This window comes from Ictidomys tridecemlineatus, chromosome 5 (genome assembly GCF_052094955.1).
Source record: "Ictidomys tridecemlineatus isolate mIctTri1 chromosome 5, mIctTri1.hap1, whole genome shotgun sequence".
Taxonomy (NCBI): domain Eukaryota; kingdom Metazoa; phylum Chordata; class Mammalia; order Rodentia; family Sciuridae; genus Ictidomys; species Ictidomys tridecemlineatus.
In genome coordinates, this window is record NC_135481.1 from 114,100,782 (window position 1) to 114,125,868 (window position 25,087).

Genomic DNA, 25,087 nt, shown 5'->3' on the forward strand with positions numbered 1-25,087 from the left:
AAGAAGATTCTATTTGGTTTTAATATTAAGAACTTTTCTTCTGAACATTTATACAAAAAGTAGAACTTGATCTTCTCAAAGCATGTTTAAGGAAATAAGAATATGTTATGGATTATTAAAAGATTTGAAGTTATATAATCCTATATTTAATTCTAGCAGATTTTAGCCTCTCTGAATGTTAGCTAGCACTAACATTCGTATATTTTAGGAGGGGTAAGTATGTGCATCCCATTGGATAGTTTTTCAGGGTTAGATGAGATATCTTGTGTTAAGTACTTAGGATATAGTGAATGATCAAAAAATAGTAGACCTGGTCTTTTAATAATTAATATTTGTGGCATTTAATACAATATGAATAAAACATTTTGCTGATTTTTGAGGTGTCAATAATTTTGGAATCTACAAATCTGGAGAATATAATGTGATTTTTTTTCTTTTATCTCTTGGATTTGCTAAACAAATTATGGGTTTAAATAAACTTGACACAGATTTTGTGTGTTTAACATTGTCATGCATAATTTCATGTAGGAAAAATTAACTTACTTTTTTTGTTGTTTTAGAACTTGGTCAAGGAAAAAGTTACTGGAATAGGCTTCGATTTTTGGACACCTGTGAATTTATCATAGAAATCTTTTCCAAATCATTTTTCTGTAAATATTTCTTTCTGCCTGCTATTGAACTGACACATGATCCAGTAGCAAATGTAAGGTATGTTGCCATTCCCTTTCTGTAGGCTCTCTCTTCACGTTCTATTTCCTGTGCTGTTCAGAAGCTTTTTATATACTGCCTTCCTACTTATTGATGCTTAGTTTTATTTCTTAAGCTTAGGGGTCTTATTAAAGAAGTTGTTGCTTATACAAAGCAATGGAGTATTGACCTTATGTTTTCTTCTAACAATTGTGAGTCTTTAATCCATTTTGTTGATTTTTGTGCAAGGTGAGAGAGATAAGGATCAAAGTTCTTCTTCTACATAAGGATATAGTTTTCCCAGCACCATTAGTTAAAAAGGTATCTTTTCTCCAACATATAGTTTTTGGCACCTTAGTCAAGTATCAGATGGCTCTATGTGTGTGGGTTTGCCTTTGTGTTTTCTGTACTATTTCAGTGGTCTTTGTGTCTGTTTTGATGCCAATGCCATGCTGGTTTTGTTACTATGGCTATGTAGTATAATTTGAGATCAGATATTTTGATGCCTCCTGTATTGCTCTTTTTGTTTTGGCTATTTTGAGTCTTTTATTCTTCCAAATAAATTTTAGGACTCTTTTTTAGTTCTGTGAAGAATATCATTGGTATTTTGATGGAGATTGCATTGAATCCATATATTGCTTTTGGTAACATAGCCATTTGACAATATTAATTCTGCCTGTCCAAGAATGTTAGGGAGTCTTTCCATCTGAAGTCATCTTCAATTTTTTTTCAGTGTTCTATAATTTTCATTGTAGATCTATCACCTCTTTTGTTAGATTAATTTCTAAATATTTCATATCTGTTTTTTGAGTTAGAAAAACAGATAAATTTTGCATGTGATAAATCATCACTTATAAAAGCAGTTGACAAAAATAATTCAAAAGAAAATGAGTCATCTGTACTTTGGTCAGTATGACTAACAGCAGTGCAGACTCTTAAGAGCCATCTGCCAGTTCAGAAATCAAGTGCTTAATCAAATATCACTTCATCAATTTGGGGAAGTAGGAGATCATTGCATAGGAATTTGTCTTGGTCCTCACTCTTCTGCCTGGGCAGCTGTCAGTCAAAGATGGGTCCAGTTACCTGGCTTTTGGGTACCAAAGCCTTTACCCAGTGCTGTAGAGATGTGCAGATAGAGTGAAGGCTATCACAGCCCAGAGTGGTAGGATTGTGTAGGTTAGGAGGATTGTTTCTGGAGCCACATGCCTGAGCTGAGATTGCCCCTCTATACTGGCTGGGTGTCTTTGGGCAAATTAGAAGGCATCTTTGTGCATTGATTTTCTGAGTACCTAATTCATAGGAAGGAATTGGGAATTTTAATAATTTACACAAAGAACTTTGCTTACCAGAAATGTGTGGTTCTTAATCTCAAGAATTTGATAAACTTATGGGCCCAGGATTCTTACAGAGATAACCATTACTGAGCCTTTCGTAGCTTCTGCTGAATATGTTTCTAGACATTCCTTGGGAAAAAAAAACAATAAAGCATGCATAGACTATTGAGTGTTTTTATCCTTCCATAAGTGAATGTTTAAATGTTTACCTAAATTAACTGAGTTTAGATAATATTAAGGCTAGGAAAACCCTGTTGGTATTCAAAGAAGCCTCTCCTCAGCTGCCAGAAATGAAATGCCTTCTCCTGGGGCCCTGGGACTCCTTGGTTTTGTGTCACTAGCATCCGTGGTGAGTGCTGAGTGAGGTGTCAATAATTTTAGAGTCTGCAAATCTGGGGAATATAATGTGATTTTTTTTCTTTTATCTCTTGGATTTGCTAAACAAATTATGGGTTTAAATAAACTTGTCACAGATTAGTATTGCTGCCATGCTGAGCATTCTAAAGAAAGACCTACATTACCTTTTTTGAGTCATGAACAGAAAATTTTGTCATATCTGAAGACTTCTCAACTGAAGATTCTGCTGAGAAAGCATCCTAGAAACTCTCAAAATGAGATTTAGCTGTCTCAAAGCTTGCAGTAGAAATAAATTCATTCACAGATGAATGAGTGAATCCAGCAGCTGTGAGAGAGACAGTGGCCCAGCATCCCTGCCCCAGATAGGCTCTGGCTGAGGAGATGGAGTTCTGCAAAGAGAGGGTTTCCTCTGAGCCATCTCCTCCTGGGAAGGCAGTCTTCCCAGGTTACCTCCTCCTCCTCAGCATTCTTCAGCCTCCTGGGTCTTTCTCGTAAATCTAGTCTAGACTGGGTGTGCTTTCTTTCATCTCTCTTTTCTCTCACAGCACTTAGCACCTTGGTAATCTCTCAGATCTCAGGGTGTGACCATCACCTGCTGAGGATGTATGACTTTATCTCCTGCAAGGACATCTACCTGGACAACAGCCCATGTGGCATTTCCATTGCTTATCTAATAGGCTTCTCAGATTGAATCTGTTCAGAATTCAGTCCTGATCTTTCTTACTTGCTTTGCTCCTTCTGCAGTCTTTTTCATCTCAGTAAATAACCGGTTCATCTTTTTACTTGCTCAGGTCAAAATTTTAACTCCTTTTTTTTTTTTTTTTTTTTTTTTTTACATGAAGTATCTCAGCATATCCCGCTGCTTGCAAAATATATATAGAATCCAGCTACTTCTAACCCCTCTGCTGCTGCCTGTCTGGTGCATTAGACCAGCAGCTCTTACAAAGGCCTCTCATTTCTCTTTTCTCCTTTACCACCTACAGTCTAATCTCAAAACAGCAGCCAGATGATATGATATTTCTTACTGCACTCAAAATAGAAGGTAGTCTGTCTACAGTGACCTGAAGAGCCACAAGCTGGCCTCTTGTCACTGCTGTGAGGTCTCCTGCTAATCTCTCTTTGACTGTTTCTACACAAAGCCTGTTTGCTCAGGTGGACCGCTTACTAATTGGGGCAACACCAGAGGCAAGGTCCCTGTAATGCTCTTCTCCAGATACTTACATGGCTCATATTCTGCTACTTTTTAAGTCTTTGGTTAAATGCTATATCTGCAGTGAAATCCTCATTGATCTCCTCTCTCACCGCCTGCTTTAAAGTTGAACCACCCTCCTCTTCTTGTTTCCCTCATTTGTTTCTCTGTAGCACTTAAGCAACTATCAGAAAAAATTGTGCACATTTGTTTATTCTCTCTTTCATATCCTCATACTGGGATGTGAATTCCTCAAGAGGAAAGAATATTATTGGTTTTATTCCTTTTCATATCTCAGTATCAGAATAATGAATTTCAGACACATAAAACATACTTCATAAACATTTATTGCATGAATAAATGATTCTCAGGTTATCTCAAACTCGGATTTTCTTTGTTCTATGTTACTATTATTCTTCATTGAACCATTCATTATAAATATTAATTTATTACAGAATGAAACTTTGCTATCTGTTACCCAAAGTCAAGTCAACTCTGAAGATTCCTGCAGATAAGCATCTACTTCAGCAGCTAGAAATGTGTGTGCGAAAACTGCTGTGCCAGGAAAAAGACAAAGATGTCCTGGCTATTGTGAAGAGAGTGAGTGTTCTTTTTGCCACAGTCTTTGTTTTTTGCATTCACATAGTATTAAGCATAGTTTTACTACTTTAGCTTGACAGGAGAGCAGTATGTTATGATATTTATACCCTTGCTAAAGTAGTAATTAGTAAATGATTTGGTTGGTGTGTGCTACACAACTGGATATGAAAGTTCCTTCTGAAGGGCTGTGAGATATTGCGCTTTTATTTATAGTGTATAATCTCCAGAGGAGCTTATAAATTTTTCTTATAAGTGATTATATTCCAGTAAAATTTTGGTAAAATTAAGAAAGTCACATCTTATAGAAACAGACTTGGAAGGGCCTCTGGATTACTTCAGTGGATAGCTTGACTTTTCAAAAGTCCTTGATCTGGAAATTCTGCTTCTGCTGCAGATGGTGTTAGTAAGTGGCAGAGCCAAGACTTGAACCAAGGGCTGGTATTGACCCCCTCAACCATATTTCTTTTAAAATAGTGTGACATTTATTATTTTTGTTTTGTGTTGTTTTGTTTCAGTATGAGGTCTTATTATGTGGATTGTTTGGGAATATTGGAAAACTAAAACAATTAGTATTTGGGTTAGTAAACTCAAACCTTAAAATACTTTGTAGTTTTCAAAACCTTTTTGCTGAATATATAACTGGAAACTCATGAAATGAGAGTTATGACTTTTATCTGTTATAAGATCAAACTGAATTAAAGTAGTTACTTTTATGAAGCTGAATGTGACATTTAGAACAGTTTTTGTGCATTTATTTTTTGTGTGAGAAATTAATTTGTTAATGTTTTAAATAGATTAGCATCATTGATAAGAAAAAAAGAAAATCCTGTGATTTTTTTCCCCCTTTTATTCTAAAGATTGTTGCCAGGTGTCATAAGGAACTTTTTAATAAAGTGATTTGATAACTCAGTTATTAATTAGTAGAATAATTTACTGAAATGTGAATTCCTCTTTCCTCAATAGAAATAACCAGCAACACCTGAAGTTAGACATGCAGCTAGATTTAAACACACACATGCATGCACATTTGGTTCTGCCAGACACGTCTGTCTTTACTATTTAAGTATAATTATTTTAACTTGTCAAAATAATAAACGTGAGAGAGTTACTTTTCCAAAAGAAGTTATTAATTCAAGAGATATTATAAGGTGGGGTGGATCTCCTAAAAATCAAAGGGAGATCAGTAGAGGAAAGAGACTATGATAGGAAGCAGGGAGGGAGAGAGGAAAGGAGGGAGGAAATGCTGGGGAGTGATATTGGCCATATTATATTGCTATATTGTATGCATGAATGAATATGTAACAACAAATCCTATCAATATGTACAAAATATTTTGAACCTGGAAAAAAAGAGAGATGTTATAAGCTACCTCCAAAAGTAGGTACAATAATAATGTAATTAAATTAGTGGATTGTTAATCCACAATGGATTATTCTGGAGTGAAGCTTTTATTTTAAGCATATTTTTCATAATGAGGTTAATCTGTCTCATGAAATTCTGTAGTTAACACTGATCAAACTGAGGTATCATTAATTCGGGAAACTGAGGGAGCTGCACCAAGCTTGGGGATAAAAATGGAATAGCTTACTGTAACTAGGTTTTTAATATGGAAAGTAATTTTGTCTAAAAAGGGATATTTCATGTAATGAAACATACATTTTTTATAAATTTGATCAAATAGAGTATCAACTAAATCTTATATGTTGACAATAGATAGCTTTAAGTTTATGAATGTATAAATTTACTTTGGTCATTAGGGTTACTTTTGTAGAATAAATTTTAGGAGAACTGTTCTCTGTCAGAAATAGAACCATGGATTAGATTGACCATTATTTGATTAGAATTATGTTTTCAGACTGGTGTATCCTGAAAGATATCTCTATTTAAGAAAGAACTTTCAGAGCAAAGCCTTTTCTATTGGTCAGACTCCTGAAATGATAAACAGTCTCTGTGGAAAGGACCTAAGGATTTTAATCCAACTGAGAGCGTGCTCCATGTATATTTAGCTAAGAAACTTTTTAATATTTCAAAAACTGTGTTCTATTTCTTGAAGTTCAGAAAAGATTGGCACTGGGAGTTAGGAATTAATTAAATTGAATTTAGTGTTTAAAGCCTCTAGACTTGTTCCTCTTAATGTTAAACACTTCAGAAAGTTAAAGTGGATCCTGGTGCTAATACACAGAGGTTGATTGAAACTGTAGAACTGGGTAGAACTGCAGAGTTTTCTCTTCAGCTCTCCTGCAGTGTGGTAGTCTTCCCATTGAACCTCCTAGGAAAGGAGTCTCTGAGGAACGGTTGATTGCTTGAGTTTAGTTACTATTGAATAATTCTAAAAACTTCCTTTCCAGACTGTACTAGAATTGGACAGAATGGAAATGTCTATGGATGCTGTAAGTGAACTCTCTTTACCTTATATGGAAAGAAAGGTTTAAACACAGGCGCAAAGTCACCATGAATGTTGGCCATGTTGTTACAGTTTCAGAAAAAGTTTTATGAAAAAGATTTGTTGGATCAAGAGAAGGAAAGAGAAGAACTACTTCTTTTGGAAATGGTATGCTTTATTGTTTTTAACAAACATACACACGTGCTCTTTTTTGAGAAGTGTTAACTGTGCTTTCTTATTAAACTTAAAAATATTTTCTTTTATCATATTACTTCTTTTCTTCCTAGTGTCTTAAGAAGGGTCTTGGTTTTCTGAAATCTATTCTTTCATGAACTGGCAAAAAAAAAAAAAAAACTACATTTGAGAGCCTTAAAAAAAACCTTACTATATAGCAGTAAAACTGACATTAAAATTAACTGCGTATATTTAAAATACATAGTTTGATGAGTTTTAACATGTGGACCTAACCTTGACCCCATTACCACCATCAAAGCACCAAGCATTTTCATTCTCCCATGTTTTCAGATGCCTCTTGGTAATTCGAATCATCTCTTCTAGTCTCTAGAATCCACTGATCTAGTTTCTAACACTATATAGTTGCATTCTAGAATTTATATAAATTGAATCATTTGTCATTCTTCTTTCTATCAGTGTAATGGTTTTTCAGATTTATCCATATTATATGTATCAATAAGTCATTCCTCTTTATTTTGGGGTAGTATTCTATATTATGCATATGCTTGTGTATTTACATTTTAACAGATACTTGGGTTACTTCTAGTTTGGGGATATTACAGTAAAGCTTCTGTAGCTGTACTAGTGGGTATGTAATGGTATCTCATTATGGTTTTAAATTGTATATACCTGGTGCCTAAAGATTTTGAGCATCTATCCTTTTTATTTATTGGCCTCTTGATGAAATTTGATTTCAAAATTTAAAGTGGATGGTTTCTTATTATTATTGAGATGTCAGATTTCTTTGTGCTTTATAAATACAATCGTTAGTTACATATTATATATATTATAAATATTTTCTTGGAGTCTGTGGTTTATCTTTTCATTTACTTAACAGTATGTTCTTTTGAAGAACATAAATTTTTAATTTTTATAAAGTCCAATTTATCAGTTTTTTCCTCTTTTATTCTGTTAATATATTGAATTACACTGATTTTTCAAATAGCAAACCAATTTTGTGTTGGAGGCAAAACCTACTTGGTGATGACATGTTATCCTTTCCTTTCTCTATTTTGGCTAATGTTTTTATTAAGGAATTTTACATCTGTATTAATGGATTTCCTAGTGAAATAGGTTTATAATTTTATTTTTAAATAACTTTTTGGGTTATATTTGGTATTAGAATTATTCTGGCCTTATAAAACAAGATGGGTAGTATTCCTGCCTCCTCTATTTTCTGAAAAATTCTGTATAGACCATTTTCTTTCCTCTTAACCTTTTAAATTAGAAATTGAAATAGCTAAATGGAGATTGTTCTTTTTGGTTTTGAAAAAAAAGGAAGAAATTGAAATAGCCAATAGTAACATGTTTTGCTTATGAACATCAGTAAATACCTTCTAGAAAATAAAGGCTCATCATAACAGTGATGCAAAACTCAATGTTTTTTTTTTTTTTTTTAAATCTGGGTAAACCCAAAACTGTAGATTTGTAAAAGAGCACAAATTTGAAAGGACAGCAAATTCTTTAGACACAAATATGGAAAAACCCCACTTTTAAAGATAGTTTTCCAAACTAATTGTATTTCAGAAGCTTAATTCTTACCAGAATGACTTCCTAACTCTGTTTCAGCTTTTCCTTTAACATGGAGATTCTGTTCTCCTAACAGGAGCAATTAGAGAAGGAGAAGCAACAGAATGATGGAAGGCCCCTGAGTGACAAGATCTTTGATAAGAAACGTAAGTTGTTTGTGAAAATCGTAAGTTGTTTGTGAAAATCGTTTGCTTGGTGTAGCACAGAGACTGGGGATACATGAATAAATGGCAGCAGCCAGTGTAAGATTCAGATCCTTCCAGAGGAAAGTTTGGGGTGGTGTTAAAAGCTGTGAGATTGTGAAATTAGTCACTAAATAGCAAAGAAAACATGGAGATATATATAAAATATTTGGAAAAGAGTGCTGCTTAATTAGGGTTCCTGTTTTCTGTATTTTACATTTGTGGAGATTCATAAGGACTAGAGGAAATTATAAAGTTTAAAACAGAGTTTGTTTTAGGCAGAGACACTAAGACACTGACGCAAAGTCTGCCCAAGAGCATCCCCATCTCTGTTCCTGGACCCTCTTCTAGCACCCCATCAACAAGTAAGAAGTGATTTTTTTATGTCTTTTTTGAAAAATTTACTGCTAAATGAGCTATGTTATCCTGAAACATCTTTTGCCTTTTACTGTTAATCATTTGGTGGTTCTTAGTGGTAGTGTGGGTAAGAGATTCTTCTCCATTCAGATCAAATTAGGAAGAACACTCAGTCCATTTGTGTTTTACTGAAAATTATGGGCTTGGGGAGGAAATGGGGGAGGGGCAACTAGGCTGGACTGAACAATTGCATTTTCCTTTTTTCTGCTTATTACTCTAGGCAAAGAAATCAAGAAATCCAAATTGATTCGAAGCCAGTCTTTTAATAATCAAGCTTTTCATGCAAAATATGGCAACTTAGAGAAAAGTGCTAGGTATGACCTGTTAGCTATTCATTTTTAACTTTTGATTTTATAGTCACATGTATATATTTTGTGAAACATTAACATTATTATAAAACTCAGAATTAATCTTGTGTGCTTTTTTAATAAGACTGTCAAATATTCTCATTTATAAAGATTATTACACTTAAAATTGGGGCTGTGGATATAGCTTAGTAGCAGAGCACTTGGCTGTCATGCTCAGGGGCCCTGAGTTCAATCCTTAGAACTGTCAAAAAAAAAAAAAAAAAAAAGGAAGTGTCCCAATTTGCATAGACGTAGGTATCTTGACATTTGAGGAAGAATATTGGCAGGACACTGAGTAAGAACATCATGGAATCCATGTATTTATGAGAGGGTGGCACTATCTCATGAGCCATTTTGGATGGCCTATTTAGCCTCAGTGCTAAGTGGGTGTGGACACCCATTTGCTGTTAATGCTATTTTCCTACATATAAAGAAGCCACTGGAATGTTGCTATAGGAAGGTGGTCACAAGAGAATTCTGACAAATAGGTAAATGTCTGGTTTTATTTTTTTCAGTCAAAGAGACAAAATTACAGTTAAGATTAGGAGAGAAGTAGCACAAATTAAATTGCCATGCTTTAAGCATAGTAATCTTAAGAAAATATAAATGTCTTTAAAAGCATTCATGTCTCAAGATAAATAACATGTTACAGAAAAAACATATTTTTCTTTTATTAAAGATAACATTCCAGAGTTTCAACTGTAGTTTGGGGAAGTAGATCCAACTAGAGTTCGTGGTCAATAGGGCAACGTTAGGATGCATGGAGAGAAGAGATTATGACTAAAGAAAAGTAATTTTTATGAAAATTTTACCTATCTTACCTGGGTTTCCTGAACATCAAAAGAAAAACTGGTTCTGATGAAATGAAAGTTTAAGGAAAAGCCTTTAATTTATAGACTAAGTGTCCTAAGGCATGGAATTTGAAACAAATGAGAAATAAAAGCAGAAAGCATATTTTATAAGTAATAGAGGAAAGAATTTACAAAACAAGATTAATAGCTGAAGTGTAGGGATCCAAGGCTGAGAAGCATATTCCTGTATTTTAATGGAATCGTGTTCTTTTCCAGTAAGAGTTCCACAGCAGCATATGCGCCCTCTGTCTCAGGGTTAGCAAAGACTGCAGTGCTTTCACTAAGTGGTAAGTAGCCATCTAAGCTCTTCAAAAAATTTCCTAAACTTAATAAAATATTATTTTCTTTCAATGACTTAGCGCTTTATTTCTAAATAGTTTTCCCTAAATTTATTTATTTATTAAGTCCCTGAGAAATTAAGAAAAATACTTGAAAAAGAATCAAGAAAAATCCCTAGCAATTAAGAAAAATACTTGACTATAATCTCTTGTTTTTATCGTGTCAAGACTCAGAATTTAATACTTGAAAAAGGTATGATGGGATAGGATGGCTGCACTGTGGTCTCAGGGCCTACCGAGGCTCAGACCAGAGGCTTTCCAATAATTTGAAGGGAGTTGAAGGCAGTAGGGATTCACTGTCACTCATGTGCAGCTGTTTGTTCCCAGTGTTGACAGGCTTCTGTAAAGGGCAGATCACAAATATTTCAGATTGGTATCTTGTCACAGTTACTCAACTCTGATGTTGTAGTATAAAAATAATCACAGTTGACACCTAATGATTTAGTGTGGCTGTGTTCCAGTAAAACTTAACTTATAAAAACAGGCAGCAGGGAAGATTTACCTGAAGGCTGTGGTTGCTGACCTCTGGCTTATATGCTAGGAAGGTAGAGTTAAGTGATGAACACGCTGGAGTATTATGCTAAACATTACTGAAGCTGTGTGTATTTTTAACTTTCTGTCTTGGTGATATTAGGTGAAAGTTGTGATACTGATTGGTGATAATTTTTTAGTGTAAATAATGCTGATCCTGCCCAAAGCTCTGAAATTTTTATGGGCCTCGTTATATTTCCGTTTTAGTTTCCATTTTGAATATTCTGTCTTCCTCTTACTGTGTTTTTTTATTCTAATGAAGAATATGTATACTCATTGGCTGTTTTATAAACAGTTTTTCATTTTTAGAACAGAAAATCATTCTAAAATTAAATCATTGCCATCCACATATAGTATATGGTATGGTTTCACAAGGTGGACTGTGGCTATTTTAGGAAACCTGAAATACTTTGAAAGTAGACAGTTGTCAAATCAGTTATCATCATATCTTGAAGTCAGGCTTGTAAGTAATAAAACTGTTGGTTCCTTTTATTTCAGCAAAGCAGTGTCCTTAGGAAGTACTAAGGAACATTTAGTGTTCAAGAATTTATTTACAATACAGAATGCCTTTAAAAATTTTAGATGCAAATGAAAGCCAGTTTAAATTAGCTCAACTTATAGTTAATGGTACAAATGATTATAGGTGTCTTTAAGGGTTCTTCAGACATGGATGTTTTGGAGATTCCTTCATTCTGCTGCAAATACGCATCTTTATCCATAAATTGTAGCAATATTCCCCAATAAATATCTCTACCCAAATCACCAAGAATATTGATGTAGAACTGATTTTTAAAATTATGTGTGTTAATTTCTTTAGTTTTTACTCTACTAATTCTGAAGTACACTGAGAATCAAGAAAGTGGATATGGTTTATAGACCCTAAAACTTACCTTCAATGTCTTAAATAAAAGCATGTACTTTATAAGGGTAAATCTCTTACAAATATTTGAAAAAAATTCTATCTTAAGGACTCACGTATTTTTAAGGGAGCCTATAAGTTGAGTGAAATATCTCGTAAGGTTAATGAGCTTATTGTCTATCAATATGTATTACTTAATGAAATACATATTGAAGAAAAAGTCAGTGTATAATCACACATCTTAGCAGTAAAGAGAAAATGGAAGCAAGTGTCTTTTAGCAAGTATATGAGATGTTCACAGAGAGGATTGTAGTTAGTTGCGGGACTCAGAGTGGGCTTTCTGTTGAGTGTGTCAGTTGAGATAACCCTTAAAGTGTGCTAAGATTTTCAAAACAGAGGCGGTTATGGAATAACACCCAGGCATAGTACCAGACATACACAAAGGCTGGTCGTTGGCATCTTTTTGTTGTTGTTCTAGTTGGTTATACATGACAGCATAATGCATCTCAACTCATTGTACACAAATGGAGCATAACTTCTTATTTCTCTGGCTGTACATGATGCAGAGTCACACCATTCATGCAATAATACATGTACACAATGTCTATCTCATTTCATCATCCTTCCCACCCTCCATACTTCTTCCCCTCCCCTCCCCTCCCTTCACTCCCCTCTGCCCAATCCAAAGTTCCTCCATTCTTCCCTAGCCCCCCCACCCCTCATTATGGATCAGCATCCACATATCAGAGAAAACATTTGACCTTTGTCTTTTTTGGATTGGCTTATTTTGCTTAGCATGATATTCTCCAACTCCATCCATTTACATGCAAATGCCATAATTTCCTTCTTCTTTAAGACCGAGTAATATTTCATTGTGTATATATACCACCTTTTCTTTATCCATTCATCTATTGAAGGGCATTTAGGTTGGTTCCATAGTTTAGCTATTGTGAATTGAACTGCTGTAAACATTGGCTGTGTCAGTGTAGTATGCTGATTTTAAGTCCTTTGGGTATAAACTGAGGAATGGGATAGCTGAGTCAAATTGTGGTTCCATTCCAAGTTTTCTAAGGAATCTCCATACTGCTTCCCAGAATGGTTGCATCAATTTGCAGTCCTACCAGCAATATATGAGTGAACCTTTCCCCCCACATCCTTGGATTGTTGACGTCTTCAGGAAGCACCTGCCAGCCAGTATGGCTAGAATGTGGATTGTGTGTGAAGGAATGTTATAAGATAGAACTAAAAGGAAAAGTTGAAATCAAAATTTGGAAGGTTGGCTTGGATATTTTTTACTTAATGTGAACTCACCATTAATTGTGTGGTGACTTTTCCTTTCATTAGTTACAACATTCTGCCCAAGATTATGTGGACACAGCAGACTGTGGGAGAAAAAAAAAAAAAAAGAATGCTAGTGAAGATTCAGGAAAACAAATCGCAATATCTGTTGTTAGTGGGTGTCAAAATCAATAAAACCCCTTTGAAAAGCAGTTTTGATAAAATTTATCAATAATCAAAATTTATTAAGAATCCTAGTTTTTAAAAATATAATCTGACTAAAAAAATCTCATTTCTAGTGATGTCATGAAGCAATAAAGCACATAAAAATGTGGTCAATATGTTATGAGTCTTTGATATGATGTAATACAAATGACACTTCACTTGTCATTCTCCTCTAAAACCATAAACCCTAGTTTAATCTTAAGAAAAACATCAGGCAAATACTAATAGAGGGGCATCACAGTACTTCTCAAAACTGACAAGGTCAGTGTTAACTTTTTGACAGAATACCTGAGAAAACAACTTAAAAGGAGGAAAGAAGCTGGTTACATTGGTGTGTGCCTGTAATCTCAGTAACTTGCGAGGATGAGGTAGGAAGATCACAAGTTTGAGGCCAGCCTTAGCAACTTTAGAGAGACCCTGTCTCAAAAACAAAAATAAAAAAGGACTTGGGGTATAGCTTGGTAATAGTAGCAAACCTCTGGGTTCAATCTCCAGTACTTTCCCTCAACCGAAAGAAAAGGAGAAAAGATTTACCTAAACCCATAGTTTCAGAAGTTTAGTTTGTGGTTGGTTGTCCCCATCACTATGGGCCTGTGGTGAGGTGGTACATAATGGTGGAAAGGTATGGCAAAGCAAAAAGCAAAAACTATTTGCCTTGTGGAAGCTGGTAAATGGGGGCGGGGGCGGGTAGGGGAAATCAATACACTGTGGCCTATGCTGCCATATGTGGTCAGTTGGTTTTCAACAACTGAGATAAATCAGCAGTGATAAGTAATTACCTTTCAAAAAATGGTGCTGGATGGCCCAATTCTTTGAAGGACACAATCTCCCAAAATATACCCAAAAAGAAATAGCCAATATGAACACACTTTATCTGCTAAGGAAATTGAATCAATAAATAATAACATTACAAAACAGGAAGCACCAGACCCAGACTGGTTTACAGGTGAACTCTACCAAACGTTTAAGGAAGAAATTATACCAATTCTCTATTTCATTAAAACAATTGAGAATATATCTTATGTATACCCTAATACCAAAACCAGACAAAGATGTTAATAAGAAAACTACATAGTTTCAAAGATCCTCAACAAAACATTACCAAATCAGACCTAACAATTCATTAAGATAATTATATACCACAACCAAGTGGATGTCACGCTGGGTGTGCAAGATTGACTCAATATTAAATGTTAACCAAAGAAGTCCATCACATAGACAAGAGGAAGAAGAGAAGTCACACATTCTTATCAATAGATGCATTGAAGGCATTTGACAAAATCCATCACTTATTCGTGGCAAAAATTCTCAGTAATAAGGAAAAACCAACAGTTAACATCTACTCAATGGCAAAAAAAAAAAAAAAAAAAAAAAAACAAACTAGAAGCCTTCCACTAAGATCAGGATAAGACAAGGATTTCTCCTCTAACCTCCCCTTTCAACATCATACTGGAAGTCCTAGAAGAGGAAATAAAAGGTATACTGATTTGGAGGAAAGAAATAAAACTGTCTTTGTTCACAGATGACATGAGTATTTGTGTAAAATATCTAAAAAAAAAAAAACCTGACAAACCCCCAACTTATAATTATAGCAAGATTTCAGGATACAAGGTTAATAGAAAAAAGCCAATTACTTATATTTCAGCAATGAATAAGAGGAATTTGGTACAATACTATTTATATTAGCACCAAAATAAATGAAACACTTATGATATATGTGACAAAAATATAAAGACATACCTGACTTCAAGACTTATTGTAAAACCACAGCAACCAAAACAGTGTGGTATTTGCAAAAGAAGACATATTAATGGAATCAAATAGATATCCAGAAATAGGTCCACATAAATATAGTCAAGTGATCTTTGACAAGGGAGCAAAGCCAATGCAATGGAGGAAAGATGGTCTTTTCAACAAATGGTGCTAGAATAACTAGAAACCAATATTCAAAAATAAGTATAGATTAATACCCTTCACAAAAATTAAGTTAATTACAGATCTAAATATGAAATGCAAAGTTATGAAGTTCCTAGAAGATAATATAGGAGAAAAATAAAGATGACCTTAGGTATAGCAGTGCTTTTTTTTTTTGGCAATAACATCAAAGGCATGACCTGTGAAAGAAACAATTGATAAGTTAGATTTCCTTAAAATGAAAACTAGTAGGAGAGTGAGGTGATTAGAGACAGAACGGGAGAATTTTGCAAAGATACGTCTGGTGAAGTTCTATTATCCAAAATTAATAACAATAACAACTCTTAAAACTTATCAAAGAGAAAACTAAAAACCTGATTTAAAAGTTGACAAAGACTTGAACAGATACCTCTCCAGAGACGATATGTAGATGACAAGGATATAAAAAGATGTTCAATATCATGTGTGTTAGCTTTTTGTTACAGTGACCAAAAGAACCAGAAAAGAACAACTTAGAGGAGGAAAAGTTTATTTGGGCTCACAGTTTTACAAGTTCAGTCCATGGCTGGCTGACTCCAGGGCTGTGGGTCTACAGTGAGACAAAAAGATATAGTGAAGGAAAGCTATTCATTGGGTAACAGCCTGGAAGGAGAGAGAGATGGGGAGGCAGAGGGAGGGAAGGGGCCACAGGAAGATGCACCCCACCAGGGTGCATCTCCAATGATGTATCTCTTCCAGCCACATCCATCTACATACAGTTAACACCCAGTTAGTCCAAATTCAAATGTACTGAGTAGGTTACAGTGCTCATAATCTAATCATTTTACCTCTGAATATCCCTGCATCAACCCAGGAGCTTTTGGGGGAACACCTCATATCTAAACTATAACATTCAACCTCCGGCCCCTAAAACTCCTGCTTGTAACAGTACAAAATGCATTTAGTCCATCTCCAAGAGTCTTCATAGTATTTTAAAAATACTTCTAGTTGTTAATGGATCTTTATTTTATTCATTTATTTATATGCGGTGCTGAGAATTGAACCCAGTGTCTCACACGTGAGGCAAGTGCTCTACCACTGAGCCACAACCCCAGCACCCCCATAGTCTTTACAGTTCCAGCATTGCCCAAAAGTCCAAGTCCAAATTCTCCTCTATAGTCAAGGCAAATTCTTGATTGTGAGCCCCTTTAAAAAAGTCAAAAGCAAATTACAAATATCAAATATATAATGGTGTACAATAAACATTCCTATTCCAAAAATGAGGAATGGGGCATAGAAAGGAAAGGACTTCAACAAGACAAAAACCCCAGCTGGGAAAATAAGCCCTGTAGCTCCATATCTGGTGTCTGGGGCAAATGGCAGTGAGATGTGATATCTTGTCAAGTTTGGCCTGGCCAGTCACAGCCCATATGGCCTCTCTGTTAGCCTGGCTGTCGGTAGCCTGCAAGTTTCCTTGCAGATGTTCCACATTCCTAGCATCTCTTAATCCCTGGGGTCTCCCTTCCAGCTTTGGCTTCACCTTCACACATCACGTTCTCAGAGGCAACTGACAGGAATATTGCCTTCCTTTGAAATCCCAATGGAAGCCTCCATGACCCCTTAACTCCAGTATCCAGCATTATTGCAGAACCAGTACCAAGTGGATTCCACCAAGGTCTGATGCTGTCTTGAGCAGTTGGTGGCTCCCCTGAACCTTGGTTGTAGCAGCTTCTGAGTATGTGGGTGGCTGAGTACAGTGAACTGAATCCTGAGGAAAGAGCTTTCTAGGCATGGCTTGTAAGCAGGGTGCCCCTAGAGTTTCTTCTCAAATGAATTTTTAGTTTTATACTCTAGAGCTTGCAGTGGGGTTGGGCTTGCTAATTCTTGGATGCCCTTAAGACATCTTTCTTGTTATCTCTGTACAAAGCATTAACTTCTCTTTAGTGGTGGGTATATCTTCAACAATCACATGTTGGCTCCAATTTTATAGCACTTTTCTGGCCAAACTGCAAGTTTTAAGAATCCTCCTTCTCTTCTGCTCCCAATTCTCACTGTAAACCTGGCTAAACCATGTACCCATGCCATAGATGCTGTGCTGTTTTATAGTTTTCTCTGTCAGATTAACCACCCTTAAAATTGGCCTCAGACAAAGTCTTAGAACATGGACAAAATGTAGGTAAGTTCTTTGCCAGAATATAATATGAGTACCCTCATCCAATTCCCAATAGAATCCCATTCTCCTCAGAAACCTCATGAGCACAGGCTTGACTGTCTGCGTATCTGTCAGGTTTCTCATCTTCTGAGCTTCCACCAGAATTACCCATTAAGCTCCACTTAGAACATTTTTAATCTTCTCTAGTATGCATCTCTAAACTTTTCCATATGCCTCCTGCAAACCTGCTTCAAAGGCGTAGTTAGGTTACTTACAGCAATATCTCCACTCCTGGTACCAATTTCTTTGTTAGGCAGGTTTTTGTTGTTGTGACCAAAATACTAGACAAGATCAACTTAGAGGAGGAAGAGTTTATTTGGGCTCATGATTTCAAAGGTTCAGTTCATGGTCAGACAGTTTCATTGCTGTGGGCCTGAGGTGATACAAGAATATCATGGCAGAAGGGTGTGGTGGAGGAAAACTTTCACTGTATAGCATCCAAGAAGCAGGGCAGGGGGTGGGGTGGAGACTACAGGGAAGATGAACCCTTCCAGGGCATATCTGCTGTGACCCACTGCCTCCAGCCACACTCCACTTGCCTAGTGTTCCACTCGGTTAGTCCATTTAAAGTAGGATGGGCTGATTAGGTTATAGTTCTAATGTGATCATTTACCTCTGAATATTCCTGCATCAACACAGGAGCTTTCAGGGGACACCTCATATTGGAACCCTAACAGTATGTCACTAAATAACTATAAATTAAAGCCACAAGATATCACTGCCCACTTACTAGAATGATCAAGATCCAAATAGTATGTCAAATACACTCTACTACTATGTATATCTAAAAAGAACAAGTAAAAAAATAAAAACATCATTGCCTCCACCAAAAAAAAAAAAAAATTCCAAAACATTGACAACGCCAAATGTTGAGGATGTGGGTCAGCAGGAATTCTGATTCTTTGCTGATGGGAACCCTTTCATCAATTTGGTTGTTTGTTAAAATACTAGATGTACTCATCAGATGACTCAGCAGTCATCCTCCTTGGTATTTACCTACAGGAGTTGAAAACTTATGTCTATACAAAAACCTGCACACAGAATTTATAGCAGCTGATGATAAGATGTCAATGAAGCTTCTTCAGTTACAACCAACACACAACTCTGGTGGGAGATGTAAAAAATGAAGAGCTGTGTATGAGTGGTACAGGGTTATGGGAAATCTGTACCTTCCTCTTACTTTTGTGGTTAACCTAAAACTTCTCTTAAAAAGTAAATCTATTTTTTAAAATGGTGCCAGAACTATTGGGTATCCACATTAAAAAGATCAAAGCCAAAAAGCAAACAAACAAAAGAAACCCTGCCACCACTAAACAAAACTGAATCTCAGCTTTTATCTCACATTTTATATAAAATTAATTAAAAATGTATATCTAAGCATAAAAGCTAACACTGTATTTTCTGAAGAAGATAATAGAAAAAAGCCTTTATAATTTTGAGACATAGATTTCTCCTGTCAGCATATTAGACTTGATCAAAATTTTCTACCTTTGGATTTTGAAAAAAAAAAAAGAGTAAAAGGGCATGGATTGGGAGAAAATATTCACATCATATATACTTGACAGAAGACTTGCACTTATAACATACAAAAAAAAAGTCTTTAATAAAGCAACTGTTACTAAAATGGGCAAAAGATTTGAACCTGAACTTTACAAAAGAACATATACATAGAGGTGCATGAAAAGATACTTAAAATCACTAATCATTAGGGAAATGCAAATGAGGATATTAAGCACACAAGAAGATAACACTTGACACTCACTAGAATGTCAAAAATTTAAAAGGCTGCCAATATTCAAAGTGTGAGGATATGGAACACCTCTCCAGAACTCTCAGACATCACTGCTGGAAGTGACAGACGCAGAGAATAAACTCTGGACAACACTTTGGCAGTTTCTTTTGATGATAAATACACACTCTCTATATGATCCAGCAATTCTACTCCTAGGTATTTACCAGAGAGTACTAAAACGCACACACACCAGCTTGTACATGAATGTTCCAAGCAGCTTTGTTTGAAATAGTCAAAAACTGGAAAAAATCCTGGTATTATCAACACACATTATATTTAAACAAATTTTACATACCCATAAAATACATAGTCAGAAATAAAAATGAAGTATCAATATATACAACATGGGTGAATCTTAGAATAATTGTTCTGAATGAAAGAAGCCAGATAAAACAGATAATTACATATTGCAGGGTTCCATTTACATAACATTCTAGAAAATGCAAGCTTATTTGTAATGACAGGAAGCAGATCAATGGTTTAGAGAGGAAGGATGCAGGAAGAGAAGGAGGGATTGCAGTGAGGCGGGAAGGGACATTCGGGTGTTCCACATCTTAATTGTAGTGATGGCTTCCCAGGGAGATATATATGCTAAAATATTAACTTTGTGAAATTTATTGTATGTAAATTCACTAAATTTCTTTAATAAGAGAAAAAGTCAGCTATTCTTTAAAAAATAGAAAAAGGCCCCCTTTTAAATTCTGAATGAACATTTTTCTAGTGTGTTCACTGTCTAACTCTGTTTGTTACTTTCAGATGATTCATTCCGGGCTCGTAGTGCCAGTAATGTTCCACCTTCCTATTCTCCCAATCCTGCCTTACCAAGTACCTCCCGTGGGACGAGTAGCACAGCTGATTCGAAGAACAGTGGGAATAAAGATCCACAACCCCGGAAGGCCATGTCGTAAGTCGTCAGTGATACATGCTGAGTTTATTGTCCCACCCTTTCCTCAGTTCATTTTCCTTCTTACTTACATACTTTCCAGAGCATAGGAAATGTCCATAATGAGGAATTGTTTCAAGCCAAAGGGGATTATAATCGTGGGAGACTTGGGTGTTAGGTGAGTAAGCAATATATGGCAAATACCTTGTAACCTTAGGAAATCAACAAAGACCATTTAAATGACCTCCAATAGCATCTGAAATCTGCTTTTCTTCTATAAAAGTTTTACTTTCTGGGGAATTCTCTTTGAGAAGGTGTTAGATGGTATAGTTGTATCCCTTTAAACAGCCAGCTGTGGGATCTAATCCCTCATTGCTCAGAAAGATGAGTATAACAAATGCCACATAAGAAATACTATTCTAGCACAAACCAGAGTTGCAAGTTTAGAAAACTGATATTTGCAGACTATACTTGGGCCTTGAAATTATAAAGGGCCTCTCTCTATTCTCCTTGCCCCATGCTGTTTTACATGCTGATTGTACCTTGTTTGAATTGCTAAAGACTGTGTTTCTTTTAGCTTAAACATTCAAGAGCGTAGTCTCATAAAAAAAAATATATAATCATAAGAGACCATAGCAAGGTACACATGATTCAGCCGGGCTGCAGATTTGCTCTTTCAAATAGAACTCCCAATCCTTGTGATTAGAACCAAACTTAGACAAGATTCAGACTTTCTTTTAAATTCATGGACAGTTTCAAAGTAAGTTTTTCATGTAAATCCTTTTATAAAAACTCCATGCCAGAGTTCTTTTTTAGGACTTAAATTATATTATAATTCATTTTAAATTTTATTTGGCCAGTGGGTCTATACCCAACTTCATTCAGAATTTAGAAATCAGTTTATTCAATGGAGCTCACAGAAGGGTTAGGACTCTGTACTACAAAAAGTAATAGAGATAGGAAAAAGTGATATTGATATTACAGATTAGCATTGTTAATGTGGAGAACACTCTGACTAATGAAAATACTCCACCCATATGTTACTGCCCTGGTGGTGAACCTGTGGGAGTTCCATTTAGAAGCCATGCAAGCAGAGGTGGAACCGGGTGGTGAGCTCCTGTCAAGCAAGCAGCAGGGCTCAGTTCAGCCCTGTGCTTCTCAGGCCTCACTGTTGTCTGTGCTGACTCATGCCTGGTCTTGAAAGGGCCTTTCTGTTCTGTATCCTGACATCCTGCCTCTCTCTCCCCCTAGGCTCTCTTCTTCTCACAGGGTTGCACTGGACTTCTCCTATGTGGACATATTTAGTAATGGCACATTCCCTTCTCCACTTATTTTTCTAAATGTCATCAGCATTTTTTAAAAGTAAAGACCATTAATACCTAATATATTCATGCCAGCCCTCCTTTACTTCAGATTTCTATATCTGATCTTTCATTGTCCAGCTCATTTTTCCTTTTTATATAATTAATTGGTGGTTACAAAAATGAGTCCAAAAACGACGACTGATAAGAAATCACATCAGGTTTGTTTCTTCTTTTCTGAATGTTCTGAAGAAAGGAATGCTGGGCTCCACAGCTGTTTCCTGACCACACGCCTGGATGTCCAAGTGCCTGGCCACACTTCCTATAACGAGGGTCTTGGGTGGACTCTCAGAAGTGTGTACTACCACTTACCTGGGTCAGGTGGCTGATGTCTCCCCTGCTCTCATTTCTGTGAAGTATTATTCACAATTCAGAACCATGTTGTATCCAAATGAAAATATGTCCTTTTTATTTAAAATAAGTCTATGAAGTGATTTCAGAAAGTATTATTTGAATTCTTATTTCTCAAGAAAATTCTGTGCAGAACATTCCCTCACTTTATAAAATGACATATCTGGTATTAAGAAATAGTGATGACTTGAAGTAAAGGTGTGCATTGTGTCTTTTAAGGTCAGTTTATATATTTAGTTCTGTGTAATTTCCACTGTGGTTATATGAAATTTAAAAAGAAGCAAAACTTGTATGAACTAAATTGAATGCTATGTTAAGTGCATACTTGGTTTTTTGGTCATTAAAGGTAGTTCTGAGTAATTTTTAAGGTGTGTTTTATCAGGTTCTCATATATTAGGTTTATCCAAAGTAGCTTTTCTTTATTTACTTAGTAAGCATTATATGGATAAAATTTTTTTGTGTTTTCTTTTCTCCTCTCTCTGTCTCCATTCTCCCTTCCCTCCTTCCTTCCTTCTTTCCTTCAGGAAATCTAGAAAATCCAACCCTTAAATCAACTGCATAATGAAGGAGGCAGACAGAGACCACTAGAGGTGACATATCAGTGGGCAAAAGCGGAAGCAGTGGCTGGGACCTCTTTAAGGTGTTTTTTTGTTTTTGTTTTTGTTTCTGTTTTTAATGAATGGAAAAAGACACAGAATGGCAGCTGATGTTAAACTTACCATATTTGGAATTAGACCCCTCGGAGGTATAATTAATAGATATTTCTTAAATAATAATAATAATGTGGTTATAGAATTCCAATGTAATAGTGCAATGTAATGAAAAATAACTAGGCGTGTGCGTTAGTGACTGCTGCGGTGAGACAAGCCTGCCTTTCTTTGTGCAGGAACCCAGCTCTCCCATTGCCCTAGAGGGTAGTGTTCAGACAGGATAAGACAGTGCAAGTCCTCGGACCTTGCCCTTGCTGGGTCATCACAGAGACAGGAGCTTGGGAATTAAGGAAGTTACTGCACCCTCTTACGGCTCTCCAAGCCAAGATGAAAGGACAAACTGAACAGCTGTCCATAGTTTTATCAGTTCCATGATTCCAGGACATCCCCAAATTTCAATTTGGCATTGAAAATTCTATAAAGACTTCTGATAACTTTGAGTTACAGATACCTTTAAAATAATAGATTGATGATTTCCTTTATTTCCTAGAATTTCTTTTATACATACTTTGTTTACTTTTTAGATTGTATTAGTCCTTACTTAATTTAAAATGATGAATCTGGTTTGAATCAGCTGTTATTCCAAGCTATCATGCTTAAGCTTTGTCAACAGCATTTATTTGTCCTATTATTTCCATCAGAGTTGCCTGTGGAACGTGTACCGTTCTTAAGTTTAAAACGTCAGTTCTTGAGATATACTGTATGAAGCTATTGTCAGCTTCTCTATTTCAAATGCAATCAGCATATAACTATATTATATTAGAAAATATTTGTTTTTTAAAATATATTGATGTATGATAAAGATGATCTAATTTGTGAATGCATATGCGTGTGTGGTTACTTTTTATAATGTGAAATGGATAATGAATTGACTCAAAATAAAACATAGGTTAATGAGGTACCTGTGTTTGTGAAAAAAGTTTTGAATACTTTCCTGCAATTTTTATTCTATCATTAAAGAGCAAGACAGTTCATTTTCAAGTAATGAATAATAGAAGCACATCTATGTCAACTGTAAATTACTCAGGGGACAGTCATTCAGTGTCTTTTTCGTGCCATTTGTTTCCTTTCCTTCCACAAAGCCTCTTTTTGTCCATGTTTAGTGATGTGTTATGTCCTGCATCAGAGGATAAAACAGAACTGTTTAACTGTTCATTTTATCAGCATAGTTCCAGTAAGTGTGAGAAATTTGAGAACACTAATTAAAGGAATTCAGTATGGTTTTTGTGGATTTCATTTAACTATTTTAATTATGTCTCCTACTATCATCAATAATGTGGATTGAACATTTATGATCTAGAGACTTTGTGGTCATAATGGTACATATCAAGGCTGCATTGCTTTTTCCAGTACTTCAATTCAGTCACCTTGACTCGGTTACTTTAAATAAAATGGATAATTTCAATTTACTTGTTAAAAAATAATTTAGGTGAGTTACTAGCTTTTTTTCCCCATCATGGATGTGGGAAAAGGGGAAAGTGAAGAGAAAAATCATCACTACTTGTAAAGTTTAAGAATGTAGAGAAATTAATTGCAGTCTTACTCCTAGGCATTAAATTCTGAGTTATAACAGTCAATCATGCAGGATGTGGTGGCACAGACCTGTAATCCCAGTGGCTTGGGAAGCTGAGGCAGGAGGATTGTGAGTTCAAATTCAGCTTCAACAACTTTGCGAGGCCCTAAGCAACTTAGCAAGACACTGTCTCAAAATTAAAAAAAAAAAGTTGGGATGGGGCTGGGGATGTGTCTCAATTGTTAAGAGCCCCTGGGTTTAATCCCTGGTACCAAATAAACAAAAACAATCAATCAGTCAATCACAATTACTTTTGGAAAATTTTTTTTTCATTAACATGATAACTTCTAAAGTTTTTGAAATTTTGTCACATTAATACTTAAAAGCACAGATTGTAGACACAATAAAAAATGTCGATAGTTATGAATATCCACACAGATCTCCACTGACACCAGAAATAAGACCAATATTCTTATAAAAGTTGTGTTTAACAACTTACTAGGTAGATCCCATCACCAGGTGTAAAGAAAGCACTCTCTCCTCCTGTGGCCCTTGACAGTGACCCTTCCTGTACTGGCTCAGCCCTGTTTATTTCAGAGCATTATGTTCTCAAAGACCTTTTCTCATTTTCATCTCTTAAAAGTGAGAAATTTTTATGAAATCTCTGCTATTTTTACAGATCATATTTCGACACAAATAAACCTAACTGAACATAAATAAGTCGCTTAGGAGTGGCTCTTGGAGTTAGCCATCTTCCTGGAATTTCCTGGTCCTAAAGGAATATCAGGACTTGGACTCCAGGAATGAATTAATGTTCATATTTGAGAATGATGAAGTCAGTCCTTAAAATGCCTCTTATCACCTATTCAGCTTTACTCTAATTTATATTAATAATTGAAAGAACTAACCAGTAATTTTAGGTATGTTTCAACATTATGTAGCAACAGATAGAAATTAATTAGGCATTTGTCAACACAGTTGACATTACAAAATTAGTTAGCTCTGCGGTCATTCCTAGTTCCTTGTTTCT

General features: G+C 35.5%; 1 protein-coding gene across 6 annotated transcripts in view; it reads left to right on the forward strand.

The window, feature by feature from the left end:
• Positions 1 to 23,767, forward strand: part of Ppp4r4 (protein phosphatase 4 regulatory subunit 4) — a 113,604-nt gene extending 89,837 nt beyond the window's left edge. For 5 of the 6 annotated variants that reach the window (XM_078050774.1, XM_021735857.3, XM_078050775.1 and 2 more), the window contains 10 exons: positions 561 to 708; positions 4,023 to 4,167; positions 6,516 to 6,557; positions 6,644 to 6,718; positions 8,391 to 8,460; positions 8,775 to 8,861; positions 9,134 to 9,227; positions 10,328 to 10,398; positions 19,996 to 20,143; positions 22,359 to 23,767. In XM_078050774.1, the coding sequence (XP_077906900.1) occupies positions 561 to 708; positions 4,023 to 4,167; positions 6,516 to 6,557; positions 6,644 to 6,718; positions 8,391 to 8,460; positions 8,775 to 8,861; positions 9,134 to 9,227; positions 10,328 to 10,398; positions 19,996 to 20,143; positions 22,359 to 22,383 (905 nt within the window). In that variant the 3' untranslated portion in view covers positions 22,384 to 23,767. Of the gene's footprint in view, positions 1 to 560; positions 709 to 4,022; positions 4,168 to 6,515; positions 6,558 to 6,643; positions 6,719 to 8,390; positions 8,461 to 8,774; positions 8,862 to 9,133; positions 9,228 to 10,327; positions 10,399 to 19,995; positions 20,144 to 22,358 lie in introns of those variants that run through there. The other variant, XR_013439242.1, reaches the window with a different exon arrangement.
• Positions 23,768 to 25,087: the final 1,320 nt, after the last annotated feature.